Consider the following 26,502-nt stretch of genomic DNA (forward strand, 5'->3'; position numbering starts at 1 on the left):
CTTTTTACGGTATCGTATGCCTGTCTAAAATCAATAAATAACATTTAATGGTAGATTGAATTCATAAGAGCTAGATAAAATTTGTTTTATTGCAAAAATTTGGTCTATTACCGATCTGTGGTCTCTAAACCCCGCTTGATATTCACCTAGACAATTTTCAACTTTTGTTTTAATTTTATTTTTAATTAATATGGCCAGAATCTTATACACTGTATCTTCTATAGCTATTCCCCTGTAATTTCTACATTCTGTAACGTCTCCTTTTTTATGTGCAGGACATAGGATAGCTTCTTTACACTGATTGGGTATTTTTTCTTTGATCCCCACCTTACATATTAACTCAGTGATTTCTTCTTGAAGCCCTTCGCCACCGTCTTTTAAAAACTCTGTAATGATACCGTTTTCTCCCGGTGCTTTGTTGTTTTTGAAGTTTTTTAAGATATCTATAATTTCTTCCTTGGGAAGTATTTCTTAATTCACATTTGTCTCTCTTTCTTCTTCATGTGGTAGTTGCATTTGCTCTATTTCATCTTGGTCGTCTGTGCATAATATGTTCTCGAAATTGGCCCATCTTCTTAATTTTTCATCTATTCCACCTATCAGATTTCCCTCTTCGTCTTTATAATATCTTGATGTAGTTTGTACTGGGTTCGGGCTCGTTTTATTTCTTGGTAGAAATTCCTGACTTGTTTATTTAGAAAATCTTCTTCAAGGTCTATTTTTTGCTCTAGATTTAACCGCTTCTTTCTTCTACAGATCTACTTTGCTTCCCGTCTTTTTTCAGCATAAGCTTGTTTACTTACTTCATTATTTCTCATTATACTGTTTATTCTGGCTTTATTTCGGTCCCTAATTGATTTCTTACAATATTCATCATACCAGTCTGTTTTTTTACTTTGTCTTTTTCCTAATAATACTGAGTCGGCTGCTTCTTACCTGTACCCATCTGCTTTCTATATCATCTACTGTTGTCGGGCTTTCTATTTTCTCTTCAATTTGCTGCTTGAATTTTTTCTTAACCTCTTCTTTCTGAAGTAGTGCACCGTTATATCTTTTAGTTTTTGTACAATTAGTTTTATGGATTGTGGAAATTATTTGCTCCATTTTGACTTTGACCAAAAAGTGATTAGAATTTGCATCTGCACTTCTATAACTTCGGCTATCTTTTATGGCTCTCGTATGTTTTGGCTTCTATAAGCAAATTATCTATTTGATTTACTGTTTGTCCGTCTGGTTATACCCAGATACCTTTATGAATCCCTTTGTGGTCGAAATAAGTGCTCATAATTCGCATATTGTGTTCGAAAGCAAATTCTATTACTCTTTTTCCATTCAGGTTACTGTCCTTATGTTTACTTTTCCTCCTGTTATTTGTTTGTATACGTCCTCTCAGCCAATCTTGGCATTGAAATCTCCTACAATTGTTTTTGTGTCATATGATGGTATTTGATAGAACAAATCGTCCTATTAGAGGTAAAACCCACTATGTGCACTTTTTTGAGATTTTGACATTTTCATCAATTTGAACTCAAAACGGTACTACCCAGCCCTGGAGAAGTCACCTGGGGCTCTAACCCTTCTAATTGCTGAGATAATTTATGGTATAATTCACTAAATGCATTATTGTGAATTTGGGTTTCAGGGCAAAACTCATTAAAACGTATTATTGTACTTAGTGAATTTTTCCTTCCAATCTGGAGTGCAATAATGTGAACTTCGATTTTAGGGGAAAACTCATTAAAATTTATGATTTCACTTAGTAAATTTTTCCTTACAATCTGGAATACTGAATCGGTACTTGGTGATCTTTCAAACAATATATTAGATAAATCTATTTTGCGATTAAGCAGGCGACTTGTGTGTTACATTGTATTGTTGTAACTGTACATTATATTTGTGTGCATTATCTGTTCGGCTATTGATTAACGAAGTACAGTCGAACCCGCTTATTAGAATACCTGTTAAAGGAATATCCAGCTTTAAGGAATAGAAATTTGAGGTCCCGAAACGTTTCTACTAGCTACCAAAGATCGGTTATTAGAATATCCCGGTTATAGGAATACTTTTGCTTGACACTAAGGCTATTCCAATAAGCGAGTTCGACTGTATGAGTTTAAATTTCTTTGCAACAGTGCTAGCTTACATAAAAGGCAACATAATCCATTTTTTCATTAAGCAGGTGACTTTTGTGGCTGTCATAAATGCCGAAAGAATTGTATTTATTTTCAAAGAACGAAATTTATTGTTCCTTTTTTAGATGATATACTGCTGTTTTTGATAGTTTGTTGGATGTAAGTCAGCGAAATTTTATGGAGACAAATTCATTAACTTTTCAATATTCAATAATTGTGTTCATGAAAAAACTCATCAAGTACAAAAATTGATCTAATATTGATTGTATCACAGTTCCTATGGCGAAATATGGCTTAAAATATCTGTTTTTATATATTCTTTAAAGTTGCATTTAAAAAATTCTAATATTCAAGTAAGGTGAATTTAAAATACAATTTGTACCTTTAAATCGATTTTTCTCCACTTTCTGAAAAGTGTAGTTAGTGAGTTTTATATCTAATAGGACGAAATGCTTCAATTGTTCATAAAAGCTATCTTTAACATATTCTTCTGTATTTTCCGTTGGTGCATGTACATTTATAAGGGTTATTTTTCTATATTTTCCCCTCATTCTTATTTTACATAATCTGCTTTTGACTGCCTCAAAATCTATCACCTCACTGGCAAATTTTTTCTTTATAAGGAAACCGCCTCCAAATATACGTTCATTGTCTCCACTGTTGAAGAATACGTAGCTTCCGACATATATGCAAAAATTTTCTTTTTGTTTAGTTTCTTGTATGGCTGCAATATCTATCTCATATTGCTCCAATGTATCTGATAAATTTTTAGTGCCCCTACTTCAAAAGTCCCTCTGACATTCCATTGTCCTATCATAATCATATTTCTGCCTTATTCGTTTCCGTATTTATCTGTCCGCTGTGTTTGTTTATGACTTAGTTTTTTTTCCATTTTTCTAATTTTTCGGTACTATGGTTCCATTTCCACCATTCATTTTTTATACATATTTTCTGATAGACGACTTTCGTTTCATTACCTTTTCCATTTTCTTTTCTCGCCATATCTCTTAACTCTTTCTGTAGTCTGGCTTCAGCTATTCGGCTTGTGTTATATCACTTTCAATGAAGTACCGCGTTCCTCTTAATTTACACTTGTTCTTCATAATAAGATCTTTATCCTTCATTATCTATTTTTTCTATCGCCACTAGCAGTTTCCCTTGAGAGGTTCTTATTTTCTGCACATCTTTTATTTTCACGTTCACATTCAATTTATTTGCTATGAAGTTGGTGGCATCTTCAATTTCCTCATTTTCTTTGAAATCATGTCCTTTAATGTCCTTTAATTACAATGTTTTGTTTTCGAAATTGTTTATCCACTTTTTCAATCCTGCTTTCCAGGAAATTTACCATTCCCGTCAACTCATAATTTTCTTTTTTTAGATTGCAAATTTCCTCTTGAAAGCTCTGCTGGTCTTTTCGTATTCCCTTAACTTCATTCATCAGAGCGATCATCATTTCTTTCAGTTCTGTATTATCGCATTCTTTCTTAGCTGGAGACCTAAATAATTTTCTGCTTTTCTTGAAAGGGCTCTCATCTTGGTCGTCTTTTTTTTCACTCCTTTTTCTCTTACCATCATCAGATTCTTCACCATCCCATTGAGTTAGTTCTTTACACGTGGCCATATCGATAAATATAATAATAAATAAAATATAATAAATCTATTACCTTTTTCCGGGCAGTGTTTAGACGATATAAAACTCTCACTTACACGCCACTGTACTGTTTTGTAAATAAACACTAATAATTGTCCTTATCGTAATGGTTCCCCGCACCGCTCTACTCACCACGTCAACCAATCGGAGCAAGTAGAACTGGTTTATTGTTTTAGGCCGGGTAGTATCGTCGCCCCCGCTAGCAAAATTATTTCGATTCGATTTTTTTGCACAAACTTACACAAACAATTTTTTTTTTTGATAATTTGGGTCATTCTGAGCAAAAAATCGCTTTTGTCATTTTTCTCTAAAATTGATTGTTGTCGAGTTATATGTATGCGATTAAAAATTTGAAAAATGCAAAAATGGTAATTTTTATGGCTTAATAACTCGATTAAAAATTATTATTATAAAATTCAAGAAGTAACCAAATCAAGTTTTAAACCCCTTCTTCAAGGTCCTGAAGAGATTTTTGTCATTATTTTATTACAAAGCTGTTATTTTTAATTATTAACAATTAGCGCTATAGTCCAGGATGTATCGTCGCCCCCGTTAGTGAAATTATTCCGATTCGCACAAACTTACTCAAATTATTTCCGATTTTTTGCACAAACTTACTCAAAAAGAGGTTCTTATAACATATCCACAGGGTGCCGGGCGGTGCCGTGATCGAAAAATTGTTTAAACAATTTTTTTAAACAAATTCACAAAAACAGTTTTTTCACTTCGAACAATTTTTTTTAAGATATTTGGGACATTCTGAGCAAAAAAGGTCTCTTGTGATTTTTCTCTAAATTTGATTGTTGTCGAGTTATACGCGATTAAAAAATTTGAAAAATGCGAAAATGGCCTTATAACTCGACAACAATAAAGTTTAGAGAAAAATCACAAGAGATCTTTTTTGCTCAGAATTATCCAAATTATCTAAAAAATCGTTCGCAATGAAAAAATTATTTTTGTGAATTTAAAAAAAATTGTTTAAACAATTTTTCGACCACGACACCACCCGGCACCCTGTGGATGTGTTATAAGGACCTCTTTTTGAGTAAGTTTGTGCAAAAAAATCTAATCGAAATAGTTTCGCTAACGGGGGCGACGATACAGTTGGACTATAGCGCTAATTGTTAATAATTAAAAATAGTAGCTTTGTAATAAAAGAATGACAAAAACCTTTTCAGGACCTTGAAGAAGGGGTTTGAAACTTGATTTGGTCACTTTTTGAATTCCATAGTAATAATTTTTAATCGAGTTATAAAGACCTGAAAATGGCCATTTTCGCATTTTTCAAATTTTTAATCGCATATAACTCGACAACAATCAATTTTAGAGAAAAATGACAAAATATCTTTTTTGCTCACAATGACCCAAATTATGTGAAAAATTATTGTTTGAAATAAAAAAATTATTTTTGTGAATTTGTTTTTTCGACCACTGCACCGCCCGGCATCCTATGGATATTATGTTATAAGGACCTCTTTTTGAGTAAGTTGTTGTGCAAAAAAATCGAATCGGAATAATTTCGCTAGTGGGGGCGACGATACTGCCTGGTCTATTTAGGTTATCCGTATTTATGATCTCTAAAAATTTGATTATATTCACATTTTTCTAAAGACACTTGATTTACACAGCCACTATTTCGCCGATATTACCCGAAATTTTCGAATTAAATAACGGAGCCATTTTAAACATGTCCTCGTTAGCTTAACAGTGGTCTAATATAGTATTAAGTAGTATCTAAGTTTGTTATATGTCTTATTCTTCTTCTATTTGTATAGACATGACTGTCTGTTTTTTCAATGTGCCTCTAGTAAGTTGTCGTTCCATCGTTTTCGTGGTCTTCCCACTGATCGTCTTCCTATTGGGGAACCGTCTCTCGCTGTCATTACTACCCTATTTGTTGTCATTCGGCTTATGTGGTCATTCCATTCTATTCTTCTGTTTCTTACCCAGTTATTAATGTTATCCACCTTGCATCTCCGTCGTATATCTGTACTTCTAGGTCTGTCCCATAGAGTCTTACCATCGATTTTTCGAAGGGTTTTCATCTCCGCTGTTTCGAGCATTCTTTTTGTGTTCTCTGTGTCGGGTTGTGTTTCTGCCGCGTATGTCATTATTGGTCTGATGACTGTTTTGTAAATTCTGCCTTTCATTTCTTTTCCTATATTTTTATTTCTCCATATTGTGTCATTCAGGCAACCTGCGGCTCTGTTTGCTTTATTCACTTGATCTTCCACTTCTGTTTCGAGCCTTCCGTAGCTAGATAGTGTGATGCTTAGGTATTTAAACTCCATCACTTGTTCTATTATCTGACCTTCCAGCTCCAATTTACATCTTATTGGATCTGCTGTTATAACCATGCATTTTGTCTTTTTTGAGGAAATTAACATGTTAAATTTTCTAGCGATTATGTTGAATTGGTGCAGCATACGTTGTAAATCATCTTCACTTTGGGAGATTAGTATTGCATCGTCCGCATAGCAGATTATTTTAAGTTGTTTTTCTCCTATTTGGTATCCTTTTTTAGTTCTTACTTTTTTTATTATTTCGTCCATGATCAGGTTGAATAATAAAGGGCGCAAGGAATCCCCCTGTCTTATCCCATTGCCGGCTTCAATTGGGTCAGTTAGTTCATCTTCACTTTTACTTTTATTGTGTTGTTTTGATAGATGTTTTCTATCGTTTGAATTATTCCCAGAGGTACCTCTCTCGAGTATAACAAGTGGATAACGTCCTTTAATGTGACCCTGTCCAATGCTTTCTTAAGGTGCACGAAACATAAATATGCCGGTTTGTTGTATTCCAACGATTTCTCTTGAACTTGCTTCATTATAAATATAGCGTCAGTGCATGACCTTCCCGACCTAAAACCTTGTTGTTCTTCTGCTAATGTTATAATTTCATTCAATTTGTTTGTTATCACTTTTGTTGTTAATTTTAATGTTGTGTTAAATAAGTTAATCCCTCTGTAATTCTCCGGGTCTTATTTGTCTCCTTTTTTGAAGAGAGGTATTAGGATGCTTGATCTCCATTCTTGTGGTATTCTGTTTTGTTCTATTATTTTTTGTATTAGTTTTAATAGTTGTTTAGTTAGATCTTGTCCTCCGTACTTAAGGAGTTCGTTCGATATTCTGTCCTCTCCTGAAGATTTTCTATTTTTTAATTTTCTTAATGCTTCCTTTACCTCTCCCTCCTTGATGTTTATTTCTTCGTTTGTCGTAACTTCAGGTGTTGGTGGTTCATTATCGTCGCCTTTAGCAAATAGAGATCGGAAGTAGTCTGTCCATGTTGCCTTCTGAATGTGTTTCGTTTCTATTAATTCGTTCATCTCCTTTCTTTGCCCTCTGATCATTCTCCATACTTATTTTTGTGTTCCGTAGAAGTCGTGTTCCATCTGTTTTGAGAAACTCTTCCAGTGCTCCCTTTTTATTTGCCTCACTAAAGTATTCGTTTCGTTTTCTGATTCGTTTGTAGTGGTTGTATGCCTGTCGTGTTTGTTCTGTTTTGTATTTACAGATGCGTATTTAGAGTCAAACTAGTTTGACTTTACTCAACAAACTTGACTTGACTTGAAAATCAAACTTTTTGTATAAAGAAGTTTGACTTGACTTGATTTCGACATCTTTAGGTTTGACTTGAATTCAAACATCTTCAAACAGTTTGAAAAGTTTGAATATTACGCAACGTGTTTATTTTCAATTTTAAAGAGACCGCCTACGCCTTTATATGTTCACTGGAGGAACAACTGGAGGGTGGAGGGAGGGGTAGGGGAAATTCACCCCCTCCCAACAAGGTCCAAAAAATTTTTTTTGACAAATTTCAATAAACATAGAAATGTACTGGCTGATACGATATTTAAACCGCAGAGAGACAAAGAAAACCCAATAAATGCGCCAGTTATGATAATAATTATTAATACTTCAGGGAAATAAGGTTTTTGTCGGGACACTTGAGCAGCCAGGTTGCAAATGGGTTTTTTGGGTACTATATACCTAATACATTATATATACAAAAATGCCCGTCACAGTTCGGACGAGAATTTTAGTTATTAACAAATAAGTGTCAAAAATGGCAGTATTTTCGTTTAAACAGCTACAGGTAAAAATAGAATAATTAAATATCTTATTTATAGTATTCTTCTTTTAGTAGATAAACCAATGTTTAAAACGGCAGTTTTTTAATTTTGGCCCGATCATTTGTTGCTTCGAAAATTGCAAAATAAAACTAAAATTTCGAAAATAAAAAATTTGCTATAACTTTCGCGAAAGTGACCTTTCGACTTTTATATTTCACAAAAAGTTGAGTCAAAGAGTCCATATACTTAAAAAAAAATTAAGACGATTCGTCAATTGATTTAAATTTTATTCAATTTGTTTATCCCAATATTATTGTTCAGAAAATAATAATTATATAGAAATTCTGTGAAAACCACATGAAAGAACAATAGTCTTGTTTTCAAATTATTGAAGAAAATCATTAAAAAGTAATTTTTGTCACTACGAAAACATTTTACTAAAGTAGAGTCATTTTTGGCTTGAAAACAATTGGAATAGCTTTGTTAATTGTTAATATTGACTGTAGAGTAAATTTACCTTGGAATTTCAAAAGCTAGTATTTTTACACAAATTAAAAAAAAAACTTTTCGCCTATGTTAATTACGGTCAAAACTAGCCACTTTTATTATTTAATTCCCAGTTACTTCAATATACATAAAATTCTCCTGTAACAGTGTTAGTTGCCATACTACTCCGAAACGGCTTGGCCGATTTTTATGAAATTTTACAAGTATATCCTATGGGACTGAGAATAGGTTTTAATCTATTTTTCATACCCATAAGTTATAAGGGGGGTTGCCCCTCTGACATTTTTTAAAATTTTTTTGGGCAAAATTATCTATCTCAATTTTATCTGATGTAGGATTAAAAAATACATACAACACTTAATTTACACTTTTCCATCACCAACCGCTATTTGTTAATACCCATCTATATATTTACGTCTATAAAATTCTCCTGTCACAGTGTTAGTTGTCATACTCCTCCGAGACCGCTTGACCGATTTTTATGAAATTATATATGTATATTTGGTAGGTCTTAGAATCGGTCGTAATCTATTTTTCATATCCCTGAGTTATAAGGGGAACTCCCCCTAACATTTTGAAATGTTAGGTGTGGATTTACGTACATAACGTACTCTACAAGACTACGAGTACATACAATTTAAAAAAATTATGATCAAAATCCATCAACAAGCTCTGGAGATATTAATTGCAGCATATGTTTAAAGAATTAGTCTCATTTTTTGAGTGCACGGATTTTAATAATTCATTTCCACCGACCACAAATCGATTTCGTTAGAACGTTATATTTAAAGCTTTATTAACAACTCTGTTGAAATTTAAAGTTTACTCAAACTTTTACACATAAACTATATACCTTCAACTTCGAAATAGCCCTAGTTGGGTTGCTTAATTGTTATAAACAAAGTAGCTGTCAATTAAATAAAAAAAAGTGGCTAACTTTGACTGTAATTAACCTAGGCAAAAAGTGTTTTTTTTTTAATTCGTATAAAAATACCACCTTTTCAAATCCCAAAGTAGTTTTAATCTACAGTCAATAGAGAGTTATCAAGTAACTCAAGGAGAATACGGTAACGTTATTTTAGCAATGGAGCATGCGCAGTATGAATATTGAATAACGGGAATGATTTTAACGTCAACGTGCTCCGTTACGGTAGGTCGGATAGCGGGCTTAAAATACGGTAACGTTAGCAGAGAATCGCACCAATTCGGCAGGACTCGGAGTGACTCGATGTAATAAATAAATATGTTGTGTTATGAAATTTTATTTTGTATGTTAACAGGTGTTTTGTCTTTGTTTTCTTGGCTTGGTTTTGGTTGACTGTTTTGGTTTGGTTGAGTTTAAAGTTTTAGTTCCTCTCAGCATTACTTACCAGTACAGGTATGGCCAGTTTCTAATACAATTATATCTGGTATCCCTAACAATTGTACAAGCCTTGGAATATCCTGTTTTTCAAACCGAAAATACTATTTGGCTTTTTCATGTTCTAAGGTATCGAAATTAAAGACAGGATGTACATTTTGATTTTGAACGTTATCATCATTTAAAACGAGATTTAGTATTAAGTACTCTATATCATCGTCATTGGCTTCAAGTAACATTGCCTGTTCTAAGATCTCTTCCATATTTTTTAGAAAAATTTGAAATCCAAATTGTACAAAACAAGGCAAAATTACAAAATATGTATCTTGGGTGAAAGAAAACAAAAACAGAAAAAAATTTAAACAAATTTAATTATTTGGCTGTCAAATACGAAATTTAACTGACAGCTGCCAACTATTAACGTGAAGCAGAAATTCAACCACTTGATAACTCTAAAATTACATATACGTTAAAACTTATACCGTAAAAAAATAGCGTTTACGTGTCAAAATAACGGATGGATAGAATTTTACTTGATAACTCTCTAATATTAACAAAGTTATTCAAATTGTTTATGAACTAAAAATGATCCTACTTTAGTAAAATGTTTTCTGGAATGATAAAAATGACTTTTTAATGATTTTTTTAAAACACTTTGAAAACATGACTTTTCTTCTTTCATGTGGTTTTCACAGAATTGCTGTCACATTACTATTTTCTGAACAACAATATTGCGAAGAAAAGGCTCATTGGGAAAAACAAATTGAATAAAATTTAAACTAATTGACGAATCGTCGTAAAATTTTTTGTGCGTTATATGGACTGTTTGTCTCAACTTTTTGTGCAATATGAAAGTCTTAAGGTCATTTTCACAAAAGTTATAGCAATTTTTTTATTTTCGAAATTTTAGTCTTATTTTGCAACTTCTGAAGCAACAAATGATCGAACCGAAATTCAAAAACTGTCATTTTAAACCTTGGCTCATCTACTAAAAGAATAACAGTATAAATAAGATATTTAATTACCCTATTTTTACCCGTAGCGATTTAAACGAAAAAACTGCCATTTTTGACACTTATTTGTTAATAACTAAATTTCTCGTCCGAACTGTGACGGGCATTTTTGTATGTATAATGTATTAGGTATATAGTACCCAAAACCCCCATTTGCAACCTGGCTGCTCAAGTGTCCCGAACATGGTATATTTTTGCCTTATTTCCCTGGAGTATAAGAAAGTGTAATGCATATTTATACATTAATTTTTTTTTTAAATTTAAACCCAACATTTGTAGCCTGTATCAGAATAGTTGTTTATGATATAAGTGTTAAAAGTACACGTTTAAGGCACGCATGTGAAAGTTTGCAGAATGAGCGATAGCGAGTTCTGCAATTCACATGAGTGCCTTAAAAATGTACTTTTTAACACGCATATCATACAATATTTTTTCTACAAACGTAATCACAGGACAATATCTACAAAAAATTTTACTTGAACTTGACTGACATTCCATTTTTATATTTTTTTGACATTTCATCAAAATTGTCTATACGGTCAATACGAACTGCAGTGCCTTAAAAAAAACTTAAAGCACTAGTGCCTTAAAGTAGCATTTTTAACGCTCTTATGGAGTGCTAAAAATTGCATTTTTAACACGGTTGTAGAAAAAAAATTTTAATTGTAGACATAAAACCATATAGACCTGGATCCCGCATACCAAAAAAAAAGTTGATTAATAGCAAGCTGAAAATTCGTTAATAGCTTAACGGTGTCTAGTCAGACAAACTTTGATGTGTGGGAACACTGGAACAGAAGAAGTTTTAATTGTGGAAAAGGTTAAAAATTTGGAACGTCAGACTACGTAAACGTTTCATGTATTTTGTGGGACAGAACTTCCAATTGATTTGTTACCATTTCATTAAACTCTCATGCAAAAATCAGACTGGTGTTTATCACCAACTGGGCATTTTAATGAGGGGAACACGAAGAACATGTCAAATGACAGGAATCATGTTGGTTAGTAATAGTAGTCTGATTTTTTCATGAGAGTTTAATGAAAGGGTAACAAATCAATTGGATGTTCTGACCGACAAAATACATGGGACGTTTTCATAATCTGACGTTCCAAATTTTTAAACTGTTCCACAATTAAAACTTCCCCTGTTCCAGTGTTCCCGTACGTCAAAGTTTGTCCGACTAGACACCGTTAAGCTATTAACAAATTTTCAGCTTGCTCTTAATCAACTTTTTTTGGGTCGCGGGATGCAGGTCTAATAACCCTATAGCTCGATCAAAGAACAATCTGACCCCAAAAAAAATAAAGGAAGGATGAAAATTTGGGAATAGGTAGTTGACATTGTCTATTATTATATAAGAAAAAGTTTACAATTATACATCCTCTCCATTTTTCAAAAATAGAGGTGAATACCCCCCTCTCATTAAAATACTTTGGACATGTTATGAGAGCCAACACAGAAAACATGGAAAGACTCATTATACAAGGAAAGGTGGAAGGTCGAAGATCACGAGGAAGATCCCCAACAAGATGGATCGATCAGATTACAGGAATATGCAAAAGACCTATGCATGAATTAAAAGAAATGACCAGAGACAGAGATCTTTGGAGACGGACAATACACGACATCACGTCGACCACTACACTCCCTCCGGGGGGTCAGGATTGAAGAGAGAGATCCCCCTCTCGTAGGTGAAAAATATACATTCAAAATAAGTCCGGAATTGGATAAAATGACTAATTCTAAGCAACTTTTGTTCTGTAGAGTTTTTTCCCTAAGTCAATAATTTTCGAGTTATTTGCAAGTGAATATGTTCATTTTTAACAGAAAAAAAGTATAGCTTATAAGAAACTGAAAAAAATGGTGTATGCTTGAGGTCTGTAGACCAAGTAGAAGCAGAGTTGTAGCTAATGAAATATAGGTTCTTCTTCATAAAATTCCAAATCGAATATTTCAATGTGAAATAACTTAAAAACGGAGCAATTTTCGGTGAAATTCATTTCAACTTTTTTAAAGTGTTTAAGAAAAGGATTATTTTTTTTAATTTGTAACATTAAAAGTAAGTGAGTTACGCTCAAAATATTGTTGGTCCCTTTTATTTTTTGGTACAAAAATCGCGAAAATCACCCCCTAATTAGCATCACAAACAAATTTTATCATTACCACTTCACAAGTTACTTTGCTTATGTATTATTTATATGATCTGTAAGTTTCATCGGTTCAAAGTGCTTATTTTTGAAGAAGCTGTAGTTAAAATGGCTTGAACGAGTAACTGATCACGAGTTTATGCAAATTTTGAACAGCCATAGCATAATCAATTTTATTAAAACAAGAAAACAAAAAAGGAAAAATATTCAGAAAAGCAAAACGTACATTTTATTACTCTTTAAGATTTTTGGTATTACTAATAATTTTTAAGTTACTTAATTCCATAAACAACTCCATTTTTTTTTCAAAATTAAAAAAATGTTTTATTTTAAACCTAATTTTTTCAAAACTGAGCACTTTGAACCAATGAAACTTATAGATAATATAAACAATACATAAGTAAAGTAACTTGATTTATTTATTTATTTATTTAACTAACTACGATTAATTTTATTTGGGAAGCTAATTATTGGTTGATTTTCGCGATTTTTGTACCAAAAAATAAAAGGGACCAACAATATTTAGAGCGTAACTCACTTATTTTTAATGTTAGAAATTTTTTTAAAAAACAAAAATAAACCTTTTTTTAAACACTTTAAAAAAGTTGTAATGAATTTTCCCCGAAAAGTGCTCTGTTTTTTGGTTATTTCACATTGAAATATTTGATTTGGAATTTGACGAAGAAGAAACTACTTTTCATAAGCTACAACTCTGCTTATACCGGGTCTGCAGACCTCACGCGTACACCATTTTTTTCAATTTATTATAGGCTATATTTTTACAAGAATATTTTTTCGCTAGATTACTTACTTTTTGAGTTATCTGCGAAAAACGGTCCATAAACATGTTTTTTTTTTTGTTAAAAATGAACATATTCACTCGCAAATAACTAGAAAACTATTGACTTAGTGAAAAAACCCTATAGAACAAAAGTTGCTTAGAATTAGTCATTTTATCCAATTCCGGGCCTATTTTGAACGTATATTTTTTCACTCACGAGAAAATATTTTTCACCCCGTATTTCCCAATTTTTGTAAAATGGAGAGGATGTAGAATTGTAAACTTTTTCTTATATAATAATAGAAAATTTCAACTACCTATTTCCAAATTTTCATCCTTCCTTAATTTTTTTGGAGGTTTTCGTAAAATTTTGTGTTCCCTGATCGGGCTATTATGGTTAGTTTTGAATTTTAAAGAAATACCAACGAATATACAGCAATACCAGAGAACAACGACCACTGTCCTCTGGGAATACTAACGTTTGTATTGTGGTACATATTTTCGAGTGAACTAGCAGCTTGGTACCACATGTTTTTTCGAACTGGCCCTAAGATAAATAAATGCATTTTTAATAAAAGAAAGTCATAAAAATTCCAAATAAAATTATTTTGAACTGTCCATTGAAAAACCAAATAGTCTTATTTTATTGTATCCCTTAAGGTCATAGGCGTAACATGTCGCTTATCAAAATGTTGAATGTGTTTTAAATGTATCAATTTTTTTCAAAGCCTGAGAAAACTAATAAGAATTTAAAAAAAATTTAAACACAGCATGAAAGATTACATTATTTCTGAGGGAAGAACATCCCTGAAAACTTCTATAATGTTTATTTTAATAAGTTACAGGGGTGAACATAAAAAGGAAAATTTAGTGTTGTTATTAATTGCAAATATTTCATTCAAAACAAACTTTTTATTTATTCTAAGAGACTTTCGGCCCTCGGTAACAACGCAATCTTTCATTCTGCTTTTAAATTTTTCAAAAATATTTATTAGTTTTGTCAGGATTCGAAAAAAATAAATATCTACATTTAAAAGTTTTAAATTAAAACACATTGAAAATTTTGACTTTTATGTGGCACTTATTGTACTATTAATTTTCTTATCTTAATTGGCAACTAACATGTCCATCTCGACCAAAAAGTATATCTACTAAATAAATTATTATTCAAACTCTTTCAAACTAGTTTGACAAACAGTTTGAATTTTCAAACCTCTACGATTGACCAGTTTGACTTGACTTGAAATATTTTCGGAAGGATTGACTTGAGTTTGACTTGAAATTAAGTCAAACTCAAGTCAAGTTCAAACATTCAAGTCAAACTTGTGCAACTCTATCTGTATTGTAAAAAGGCTTTCTTCTTTTCTTCGCATTTTATTTTAACTTCCTCTCTAAACCACGGGGTTTTCTTCTGGAATATGTGAGTATTCGTTACTTTTATTTCTCCAAGTGATTCTGTTGCAGCGTCGATTATGTTATCTTTGAGTTTTTACCAGCTTTCATCGACATCGATAGAATATTCCATTCTCAGCAATCTTCTCTAATATTCTTTTCCTGTATAAGTATTCCCGGGATTCCGTATGTAGTCCTTCGACTTTGATTTTTGTTTGTGTTGGTGCTGCCCTCTTAGGTGTGAAAAATTTCATAATGATTCCTATTTTACATAATACTAGGCTATGGTCGCTACCTACATCTGCTGAGTTGAGGCATCTTACCTCGATTATTTTTGATGCATGTATATCTCTGTTGGTTACAACATAATTTATCATAGATCTTTGTCCACGGGTGTTATTGAATGTATATTTGTGTTGGTCTTTGTGGTCAAAAAATGTGTTGTTTATTCTAAGTTCGTTATTTGTGCAGAAGTTTTTCATCAGTTCTCCATTTTAGTTTTTAACATTTTCATTTTGTTTTTGCTTAATTCCGGGCATTACTTGGTTACCTATTCGAGCGTTAAAATCCACCAGTATTATCATCTTCCCTCTAACTTGATCTACTATACTTGTTGTAATTCGTCATAAAATATTTCCCTTGTTGTTTGAGGCTTGTTATTTTCTGGGCCGTATAATCCGATGATGTTCAGGTCTTCCTTTTCCATTATAATTTTTGCTGTGACAATTCTTTCCGATATGTATTGACACTCTTTGATGTGATTTTGGTATTTTTGTAGTTATTGTGTGGTTTGAGTTGTTATATGTATAGCAGTACATATAATATGATTAATTTCTAGTTTTTATGTTTACACTTAGGTGCCTACAAAGAACTCATCTACACATTCAACTAGACACATTTGTTTACTTAATCAGTTATGCCATTAACTGAATATATTTTTGTTTCAGTCAAATTAGCAGCTACATATAATCCAACTTCTACCACGCTATATATCGACCAAATTTACAACGATATAAGAGAATTAGCTCATGGTGGATTTGGAACTGTGTACAAAGCAACTCTTCGGACGACAGGAAAAAAGTACGCCATTAAAAAGTTCATGGAGGACAAATCAGCATTAGATAAATGGATGGAGGTGAAGAATAATGAGAAGGTGGGTGACCACCTTTATTGTACTCATTATTTTGGCGCATGGAAGCAAATGAAGGACATATATATGTGCCTTCAATTGTCCCAGATGAGTCTGCACGATTTCGTGAAGGACAACCCATTTCAGGAAATGTTGTTATGGGATGTCCTCCATGATGTAGGCCAAGCCCTCCATTATCTACATGTAGACAAAAAATACGTGCATCATGATATTAAATCCAAGAATATTCTGATCCACGGAAATTTTTTCAAACTGGCCGATTTTGGCTTGATGGAGGACTTTAGTAAGGTAAGTTAGCAAAAATCAATAATATAATCTAAAAACAATAGTCTGCATAAATATAAAATATTTATTTATTTATTTAATACGCGGGATTAACAGTTTAAATTACAATATGCAATATCATAGCATGTATCATATGCAATATCATATCAAAACTAAACGAGTATCTAGAAGAGACAAAAACATCTTTAACATATTGTCATATTTTGTTGGGGGATATTAATATAAACATATTGGAGAATAATGAAATAACTAATGCTTATTTAAATAATTTTTCAGCACACAAGTTTGTTTCTATGATTAATAAACCAACGAGACAAAAAAACTACTTAGATCACATTTTTGTTAAATTTAAAACTGAACAGGTAATAAATGACCGCAAAGCAGCCGTCCTAGATACTTGCGTTACAGATCATAAAGCAACTTTATTCAGCATACATGTAAACAGCGTAAAATTTTAAAACAGAAAACCAGAGAAATAATTCATTATAAAACCTTACAAATTGATATCAGAAATTTTGATTGGGCTGAGAATTACAATATAAAAAATACAAACGACATAACGGAATACCTAATAAAAACATTAAATAACTATATCATTAAACATACTAAAACCATCAAAATAAAACATGCAAATGAAAAGCAAAAAAAATGGATTACGGCAGGACTAGTCAAATCAATTATTAAAAAAAAAACTGTATAAAGATCACATAAATGAGCCAACAAATAAAGAAAAAAAGCATACATAGATTACCGTAAACAATTGAACATACTTATTAAGGCGACAAAGAAAAATTACTTTAAAGAAGAAATTATGAAAAATAACAAGTCTTCAAAAAGTATGTGGAAAATAGTGAATAACTATAATCAGATGCGGATACAGGGGGGTCAACGGGTCCATGGACTCCCCTATTGTATTTAGTCTATAAGTATTTTTTTATTATTTATTATTTTTTTCTGTTAACTCTAAACTTTAAACCATCAGTACAACACTAAATTACACGACAACTGCTTCCAAATAATTGAAAGAAGCCATAAAATCTAATAAAACACCCTTCTCTGAAACATAATCTGCAGGCGCATTTGTTTGGGTACCGGTGGAACCATAAACAACGGAAATATTTTTCTCAATTCAAAGAATAACAAAAATGATATTTTAAAATGCAAATACATTACACTGGGTATAAACGTTATCTCATGAAAAGTCAGGTTTCAAATTAGCGTTACAATAAAGACATAAAAATTTGTATTTTACTAGATAATCCATGCATACCTAGCCATTGATGGTAGAAAGGTTAATCTTTATGGTAAAAAACGACCAGTGAGGTTAATAGTCGTGAATTGTCTATCAATCCTTTTGATACCGTAGGTATCTGGGATTATATAGTGTATTTTATCCTTAAAGTGTGAGTCGTATGGCTAAATCTGGAAAATATAATATTTGAGCAGTGTTGCCACAGGTCCTGGACAAAATTTCGGGAGACTGCTCTTATTTTTTCGATAGAAATCGTCAAATTTCGGTAGATTTCATTTTTGGCTTCTTTTGCTATCGCATTGCAAAAAAATAATACTTTAGGTACTAGTATTCAAAAATAAACTACATTCATCATCATATAATGATCAATAAATCACCATTCATTATAAAAATCATTCAAAGTTCAAAATCGGTATACCTTAAAAACGGCGCACATGGATTCGCTCCCGACCCCTATAAAACCACTTTTATTGTACATACACGAGTTGGCTCCGAACCCCGTACATGTATTCGCTCCCGGTCATTATAAAATTCCCAGAAATTGTACCTTCTTCTGAAACTGATGTTTTGAGGAAAACAGGTATAAAGGGTCGTTTAAACACAGCGATAAATCAAACAACTAATCAAGGTCAATCGAGTTCTTGCAACTTATCATTGTGTGTAAACGGTGCATCGCACAACTTATCAAAGTTGGAGTTGGGTTGAAGGTGGTATCGCATTGAATCGCAGCGTCTAAACAGAGTTTCAACTTGTCATCACAACTAGTTGCTGTGACTTATCGTTGTGTTTAAACAACGCTTAATATACCCAGAAAATAGAAATGTAATTGTAAACAATTTATTTAATAAAGAAACTGCAACTTACAGACTGTTATGATATAAATATATCTAATCAAGTAAATGTAATAAATGTAAATCTAAAGTTGTTTCACCGGTCAAGTGTATTAAATGTGATAGCTGTTAGCGATGTAACGAATATTCGTATTGGCAAAATTTGTATACAAATATTTTACGAGTATGAATATCAGAAAAAAATTATTTGAAGATAATAATAGGTTAATGAAATCAAAATCAATGCACTTTTCATCTTTTTTTATGAAGAAAAAGTAACTTAAACTCGTATGAGCACATTATTAGCGTTCACTTTATTTTATTATTTGGTATTGTGTAAGAAAGATTAAGATTCAGATATATTTACACTAAATATCAATTAATTACTCATTATAAATTTCGAAAATATTACAAAAATCGAAACAAATTAAAAAAACATTCGCATTCGTACTCGCGAATATTTTTATGAATGTATAAGAAAAAATGACATTCGTTACGTCACCAATACTTGCTATCATCGCAGTTGTGCCAAAAGATTGGAATTACTTTTGTCGCCAAGTTGCCAAATTTATATTAACCTTCGGATGACCAAGGAGGTAAATTTGGACCCCAATGTATGTTTTTTTTAATAAATTCAAAAATAATTTAAATTTTAAACTCATTATTTTTTTTTTATTTAATTTTAATATCATTCTAGATACCCTCATATTTTGTAATAAAAAAATTCCGTATATTTTACGAAAAAAAAAACTGTTTTTCTAAATTTGGGGTCAAAGACGAACTCCCTTGGCCTTCCATGTTCAAATTTTATATTAAGTAAATACCATCTATTATGTGGAATTGTTTGTAGGAAACATTCCAATATTGAAAAAAAGTTGTTTGTTAAACGTGTGGCGACGTTAATTAGTGTATATTATAAAATTTCTTAAGTTCTTTGTTTAGAATGATGATTATTGTTTTGGTACAGTTGTGATTAAAATATGTTTTACTAATGTTTATTTGTCATTTATTGATACAATACGAATATTAAAATTACGAATACATTATTTTATTTCTTAACACAACTTAATTTGTTTGTCAATTGTCATTTTTAACTTGGGGTCATTTTTACCCCCGTTGGTCAGTTTCAAAATTCACTGTATCAAAGTTACTCTTTTGTGGAGCGTTTTACTTCAAATTGAGCAAATATTATGAAAAAGTCTTTTAAAATAAAACTAGAATTTTGTTTTGCATCAAAATGAAAATACATTTTCGCGCCAGGTAATATTCATATCAGATGTTTTGCAGCTGGAATATTGTATGCGCCACTCATTTTTACGGCGTTTAGCGGTTTTTTATTCCTGTCATTATTATACAGGTTGATGCCTTCTTGACATAAGTTTTACAAACTCACAAGGTGTTATACTTTTTTCCTGTAAAAGACGTATTTGATTTTCAATAAATTTTTTTAAGACATACTGCTTTATGGTATAAGCTTTAGGGACAGCACTACTTCTTATTTTAATATAGGTATCAACTTGAACATTTTTTAAAACCTCCAAAAATTGGAAAATATTTGGATGGCAACTATAAAACAAAGCATTAAATTTTGAATGAAAGCATTCGCATGCATTCATCGTTCTATGTAGAGACGTACTATTCTCTGCCCACATGGTAGGTGGAAATTTGGCGTCCTCAGCTATGTAATGTAGTTGTCTACCAAGAAATCTGCAAATTGTTGAACTGCCGGATGTCTGGGTAAGATTACTCCAAAATCAATCGCAAAACAATCGCCTACATCGCCGGAGCCCAGAAAAGAAAGACCAAACACGTATTTCAAATAAGAAGAAATGTCTGATTCTTTCGAATACTCCGTTGCTAAGCCCAGTTTTTGAATCTTTCGCCACCTGTTTCATTTAATTAAATTAGTTAATAAATTAAATAAGTTAAATTCACATTACTCCAGGAAAATAAGACAAAAAATACCATGTTCGGGACACTGACCCGAAGTTTTGAATTTTGTATCGATCATTCGGTGCTTCGGAAATTTCAAAATAAGATCAAAATTATTAAAATTAAAAATTTGTTATAACTTTTGCAAAAGTGACGTTAGTACTTTGATATTGTATGAAAAGTTGAGTCAAGTAGTCCTTATAACGCACAAAAAATTTCAAGACGATTCTTCAAATAGTTTAACTTTTATTCAATGATTTATTCCACAGTGTTTTTTGCAATTTTATTGTTCAAAAATAATAATGATATAGCGATGGCGCGGGTACCACATAAAAGAAGAAGACTAATATTTTTAATATATTAAAAAAAATCAATAGAAGTCATTTGTACCATTACAAAAACATTTTAGTAAAGTAGACTCATTTTTGGCTTATAAATTCCAATAATTTGGCTAATATTGATTGTAGAATAATTCAACGTTAAAATTAAAAAAAAATTCCCCTAGATCAACAAGGATCTACAAGGTTTTGTTCTTTAATTCGCATCTACTCTAATAATAATTATGTTTATGTGGAAACAAGGCGTATAGTTTATGTGTAAAATTTTGTGTAAACTTTGAAGTTTGAACAAAGCGTTCACCAAAGCTTTAATGAGGTAACAAAATCAGTTTGGAAATGGTGGAGGGGAATTAGAAAATCCGTGCACTGAAAAAACGTAATTGATTTTTTAAACACATTATTCTGCTATTAATAACTACGGAACTTGATAGATTTTAATCACTTTTTTTAAATTTTTATGTTCTTGTTCCCTTTATAAAATGCAATTTTTTTTGAAATTTAGTAAAAAATAATTTATGTAATTTGTTAAAATAATTTTAAAAAATTCTGATGTTTTTGTTCATCGAATACATTACCAAATTATTACAAATGAAGCTTTAAAAATTAAAATTTAAATAAACATTGTTGCAGATGTAAATATATTTATAGAAGGCTATAAAAAATAGGGGTTGGTTATAAGAACGGTGAAAAATTATGGATTGTATGTATTTTTTAATGACACCATAAAAAATAAGAATAAAAATTTTGTAAAGCAAAAAAAAAGTTGGAAGGAACCCGTTCTTATCACTCAGGGGTATGAAATTAAACAAGATTACGACCGATTGCCGAGTATGCCAAGTAATTGAGAATTAAATAATAAAAGTGGCTGACTTTGACCCTAATTGACATAGGCGATTTTTTTTAAATTCGTGTAAAAATACCAGATTTTCAAATATCAAAATGATATGAAATATCAAAGGATTTTGTCTACTATCAATATTAACAAAGTTATTCAAATGACTTATAAGACAAAAATGACAACTACTATAGTAAAATGTTATTGCAATAGTAAAAGTTACTTTTAATGATTTTTTAAATATATTGAAAATATAAGTTTTTTTTTATTTTATGTGGTTCCCGCAGAATCGCTATAGCATTATTATTTTCGCAGAAATAACATTAACAAAAAGCTCTGTGGAAAAAAGAAACTGAATAAAATTAAAACTAATTGACGAATCGGCTTGAAATTGTTTGTGCATTATAACGACTATTTGACTCAACTTTTCATGCAATATCAAAGCCGTAGGTTCATTTTTAGAAAAGTTATAGCAAATTTTTGATTTTGGAATTTTTAGCCTTACTTTGTAATTTCCGAAGTAACACATGATCGGACCAAAATTCAAAAACTGTCAATTTAAACCTTTGCCCATCTACTAAGTCTAAAAATTAGGTCTAGATAATACCGTTGATTGATGTATTGGGGGAATATTTCAATCAACGATAATACTCTTATTTGTTAATAGCTGTTATATGCCTCCGAGCTTTGGCGGGTATTTTGGTATTTATAATGTATGTATTAGGTATACAGTACCCAAAAAACCTATATGCAACCAGGCTGGGTCAGTGTCCCGACAAAGTTTTATTTCCCTGGACTACATAGACATAGACTAATGATCAATCGTTTAATAAACTTACCAACTCTGTCCAAGATGAAAACGGTATCCTTTCAATTCAGAGTTTGGGAAAACTTAGCGAACTGCTTGGTGAATTGATACCTCAAAATCGGCATACACAATGGTAGGGTCAAAAATCATATTTCTCCTCATACACTCCTCTTTTAAAAACTGGAACACACGTACATAGGAAACGGTTTCCTTGTTGGGAAGCAAGACGTATACGAGGGGCACGTAGTGTTCATTCATGAGCCCGTGAATAGTAAACAATTGACAGAAATATTTAGTGCAATATTTGAACGTTCCGTCAACATAAATTGTATTTAAACAGCTCATTAATTTTAAATTAGTCTCACAACAAAACACCACGAAGTTGGCGTCCGAATCGTTTTTTAACACAAACTGTTCTCCTTCATTTGTCAAAGTTACATCCGAATCTAACACGTCATGAACTTCTTTCACATTTGTTGGAACTTTTGGTAACACCTTCCTTCGACTTTGGTACATGCTGTTCCTTATAAGGTGTACATCATTTACAGTCAGCGTGTTAATCCCCGAACTCTTCACTTCTTTGTGAAGTATGTAATTTCATTGGCTTCTCGCAAATGTCCTCAACGGCTTTTCTCTTCAGAGAGTTGCTGATTTTTGGCGGTCAGACTCGAGCATTGTGTACGGTGCGGAAGTTTTCGTCTTTACGTACACCTTACATCCACGTTGTATGTGCCATCGTTTTAATTCACCTGATAATAACAATTTGTGGAAATTAAATTTAAAATTATTTACCACTAGCATCGGTTTTCCACGTTTGCTTAGCATTTCGGTAGCTTGCATCTTCTACGACGATATTATCAAACAGGTACCAGCAAGATGCAAAACTATCACCAAACTAATTTGAAAATAAGTTTGCGTCCAATGGTTCTATGAATTTAACAGATGATGGAAAAATACAATTTCTATCCACCCCAATAAAATCGAGCACTCATAAAATCCATCGACTATCCGAAAATATCATCGGGAGCGAACCAACGCAAACCCTTTTATCGGTCCAGTACTTATTACCTGAACCCGGGAGCGAATCCATGTGCAGCCCTTAAAAAATGTATTTTCTCGGCTTTCTATTAGGTATTATAGAGCAATTTTCTTCATTTTTTTAAATCGAAAGTAACTCGAGTAGAGCCGTCTAACTAACGCAATACTAAATATCAAGGATACTTTAGTTTTGTTATAAGGATTTAATTTATTTATAATAAAATAAAACTCCATATTTTTTCCTGATGTAGACTTTTTAAAAAAACTTACCATACGTCGTGTACCTACATTAACGTTCAAAATACAAATATTCTTATTTGAAAGCTGTATAATCGTTTAAACAAGTTAAAAATTTTTGTTGTAATAAATAATAGTTATAAGTTATTAACATTTATAAATTACTGCAACAATAAGGGTTTTTTGCAATTATCTCCAATTGTTTATGTATTTCAAATTAGAAACTATTAAGATCTAGAATCATCATCATTCTCTTTGCCTTATCCCTATGCGGGGTCGGCTTCCCTAATTGCATTTCTCCACACAATTCTGTTTTGGGTCATATCAATGTTAATCCCCTTTACCAACATGTCCTGCCTTATCGCCTCCCCCCAGGTCTTCTTTGGTCTTCCTCTCCTACTCCTTCCAGGAATCTGCACTTCAGCTATTCTTCGTATTGGGTGATTAACGTCTCGACGTTGAACATGACCGAACCATCTTAACCTATGCTCTCTCATTTTGGCATCAATTGGTGCCACACCTAGAGTTCCCCTAATATACTCATTTCTAATTTTATCCTTCTTTGTCACTCCACTCATCCATCTAAGCATTCTCATTTCCGCCACATGCATTCGTTGTTCCTCTTTCTTTTTCACTGCCCAACATTCAGTTCCGTACATCATAGCCGGTCTTATGGCTGTTTTATAGAATTTTCCCTTCAGCTTCATTGGAATTTTTCTGTCACACAACACACCACTCGCTTCTTTCCACTTCATCCATCCAGCCCTAATTCTACTGCATGCATCTCCATCTATTTCTCCATTACTCTGTAATACCGATCCTAGGTACTTAAAACTATTGCTTTTCACAATCATTTCACCATCCAAAGATACCATTTTATTTGTAGTAGCTCCATCTTTAAATGAACATTCCAAATACTCTGTTTTTGTCCTACTAAGTTTTAAACCTTTTTCCTCCAGAGCTTGTCTCCACTGTTCCAGTTTTTGTTCTAAGTCTCTTTCACTATTTCCTACTAACACGACATCATCAGCATACATTAAGCACCATGGAATGTTACCCTGTAGTTTCGCTGTTATCTGGTCCAAAACTAATGAGAATAAATACGGACTAAGCACAGAGCCTTGGTGCAATCCTACTTTCACATGAAATTTATCAGTCTCTCCCACACCTGTCCTAACACTAGTCGTTACTCCCTCATACATATCCCTCACAATCTTTACATATTCACCAGGGACTCCTTTCTTATTGAGTGCCCACCACAGAATCTCTCGAGGAACTCTATCATATGCTTTCTCAAGATCAATGAATACCATATGAGCGTTTGTTTCTTTACTCCTGTATTTTTCCATCAACTGCCTTATAATGAAAATTGCATCTGTTGTTGATCTACCCTGCATAAAGCCAAATTGATTCTCGGATATTTCGGTCTCTTCACGTATCCGTCTGTCAATTACTCTTTCCCATATTTTCATGGTGTGGCTAAGCAGTTTTATAGCCCTGTAGTTTGTACATTGTTGTATATCTCCCTTGTTTTTGTAAACAGGTACCAGTATACTGCTTCTCCATTCGTCTGGCATTTGTCCGACTTCCATAATTCTATTAAATAGACCTGCTAGCCACCTTGTTCCTGTCTCTCCCAATGCTCTCCATACTTCCCCAGGAATATCATCTGGTCCTACCGCTTTTCCTTTCTTTATTTTTTGAAGCGCTTGAGCCACTTCCTCGTTGGTTATTTTGGTGACCATTGCTGCTACTGTCTCCGTTGCCTCTACAGGCTGTCTGTCAAATTCTTCATTTAATAAGCTGTCAAAGTACTTTCTCCATCTCTTTTTGACTTCCCTTTCGTGAACTAGTATTTTATTATTTTCATCTCGGATACATCTAATCTGATTAAAATCTTTTGCTTTCCTTGCTCTCTGTTTGGCTATTTTATATATCTTCGTTTCGCCTTCCCTGGTATTAAGTTGATCATATAGGTGTGAATACGCTTCTGCTTTGGCTTTTGCTACTGCTACTTTCGCTTCCTTTTTCGCCACCATATAGTTTTGAAGATCTGTGTCGGATCTGGTTTCTTGCCACTTTTTATATAATTTTCTCTTCTCTTTTATTTTTCCTTGTACTTCGTTTGACCACCACCAAGTCTCTTTATCCTCAAACTTTTTTCCTGACGTTTTCCCAAGTATTTCCATAGCAGTCTCTCTAATACTACTGGCCATTTTTCTCCAAATTGTATTAGGGCTTCCTTTCATGTTCCAACATATTTTTTCTACTATTCTTCTCCTGAATAGACCTTCTTTCTCATCTTTCAGCAACCACCATTTGATTTTTTGTGGTCCTCTCCGATATTTTTGTTTAGTTTCGCTTTTTACTTCGATGTCCAGAACAAGCAGCTTATGTTGTTGGCTTACTGTCTCACTCACTATTACCTTGCAGTCCTTGCATTCACGTATGTCTTCTTTCCTTATCATGAAGTAGTCTATTTGGGATTGATGTTGTCCACTTTTGTAGGTAATAAGTTGAGTTTCTCTCTTTTTAAAGAATGTGTTAACAATCGCCATATCCAATGCTGTTGCTAATTCAAGCATGTCATCTCCAGCTTCATTTCTAGTTCCAAAGCCTAATCCCCCATGTATTGTTTCATATCCTGTCTTGGTTTGGCCCACATGTGCATTGAAATCACCTCCTATTATAACTTTCTCCTCTGCTGGAATACCACTCAGTACGTCTCCTAATTGATC

General features: G+C 32.4%; 2 protein-coding genes across 2 annotated transcripts; one reads left to right on the forward strand and one right to left on the reverse strand.

The window, feature by feature from the left end:
- The first annotated feature begins 3,892 nt into the window (after positions 1 to 3,892).
- LOC114345225 (membrane-associated tyrosine- and threonine-specific cdc2-inhibitory kinase-like) lies at positions 3,893 to 21,482 on the forward strand. The gene is made up of 3 exons (XM_050663069.1): positions 3,893 to 3,935; positions 16,007 to 16,497; positions 21,477 to 21,482. The coding sequence occupies exons 1-3, from the start codon at positions 3,893 to 3,895 to the stop codon at positions 21,480 to 21,482; spliced, it is 540 nt and encodes a 179-aa protein (XP_050519026.1).
- Positions 21,483 to 24,009: 2,527 nt separating this feature from the next.
- On the reverse strand, positions 24,010 to 24,816 carry LOC126893364 (uncharacterized). Its single transcript, XM_050663450.1, has one exon. It carries the CDS (start codon positions 24,799 to 24,801, stop codon positions 24,031 to 24,033), a length of 771 nt encoding a protein of 256 aa, XP_050519407.1. The 5' UTR covers positions 24,802 to 24,816; the 3' UTR covers positions 24,010 to 24,030.
- Between the last annotated feature and the right edge of the window lie 1,686 nt (positions 24,817 to 26,502).

The sequence above is a fragment of the Diabrotica virgifera genome, chromosome 10, assembly GCF_917563875.1.
Source record: "Diabrotica virgifera virgifera chromosome 10, PGI_DIABVI_V3a".
Classification (NCBI taxonomy): Eukaryota; Metazoa; Arthropoda; class Insecta; order Coleoptera; family Chrysomelidae; genus Diabrotica; species Diabrotica virgifera.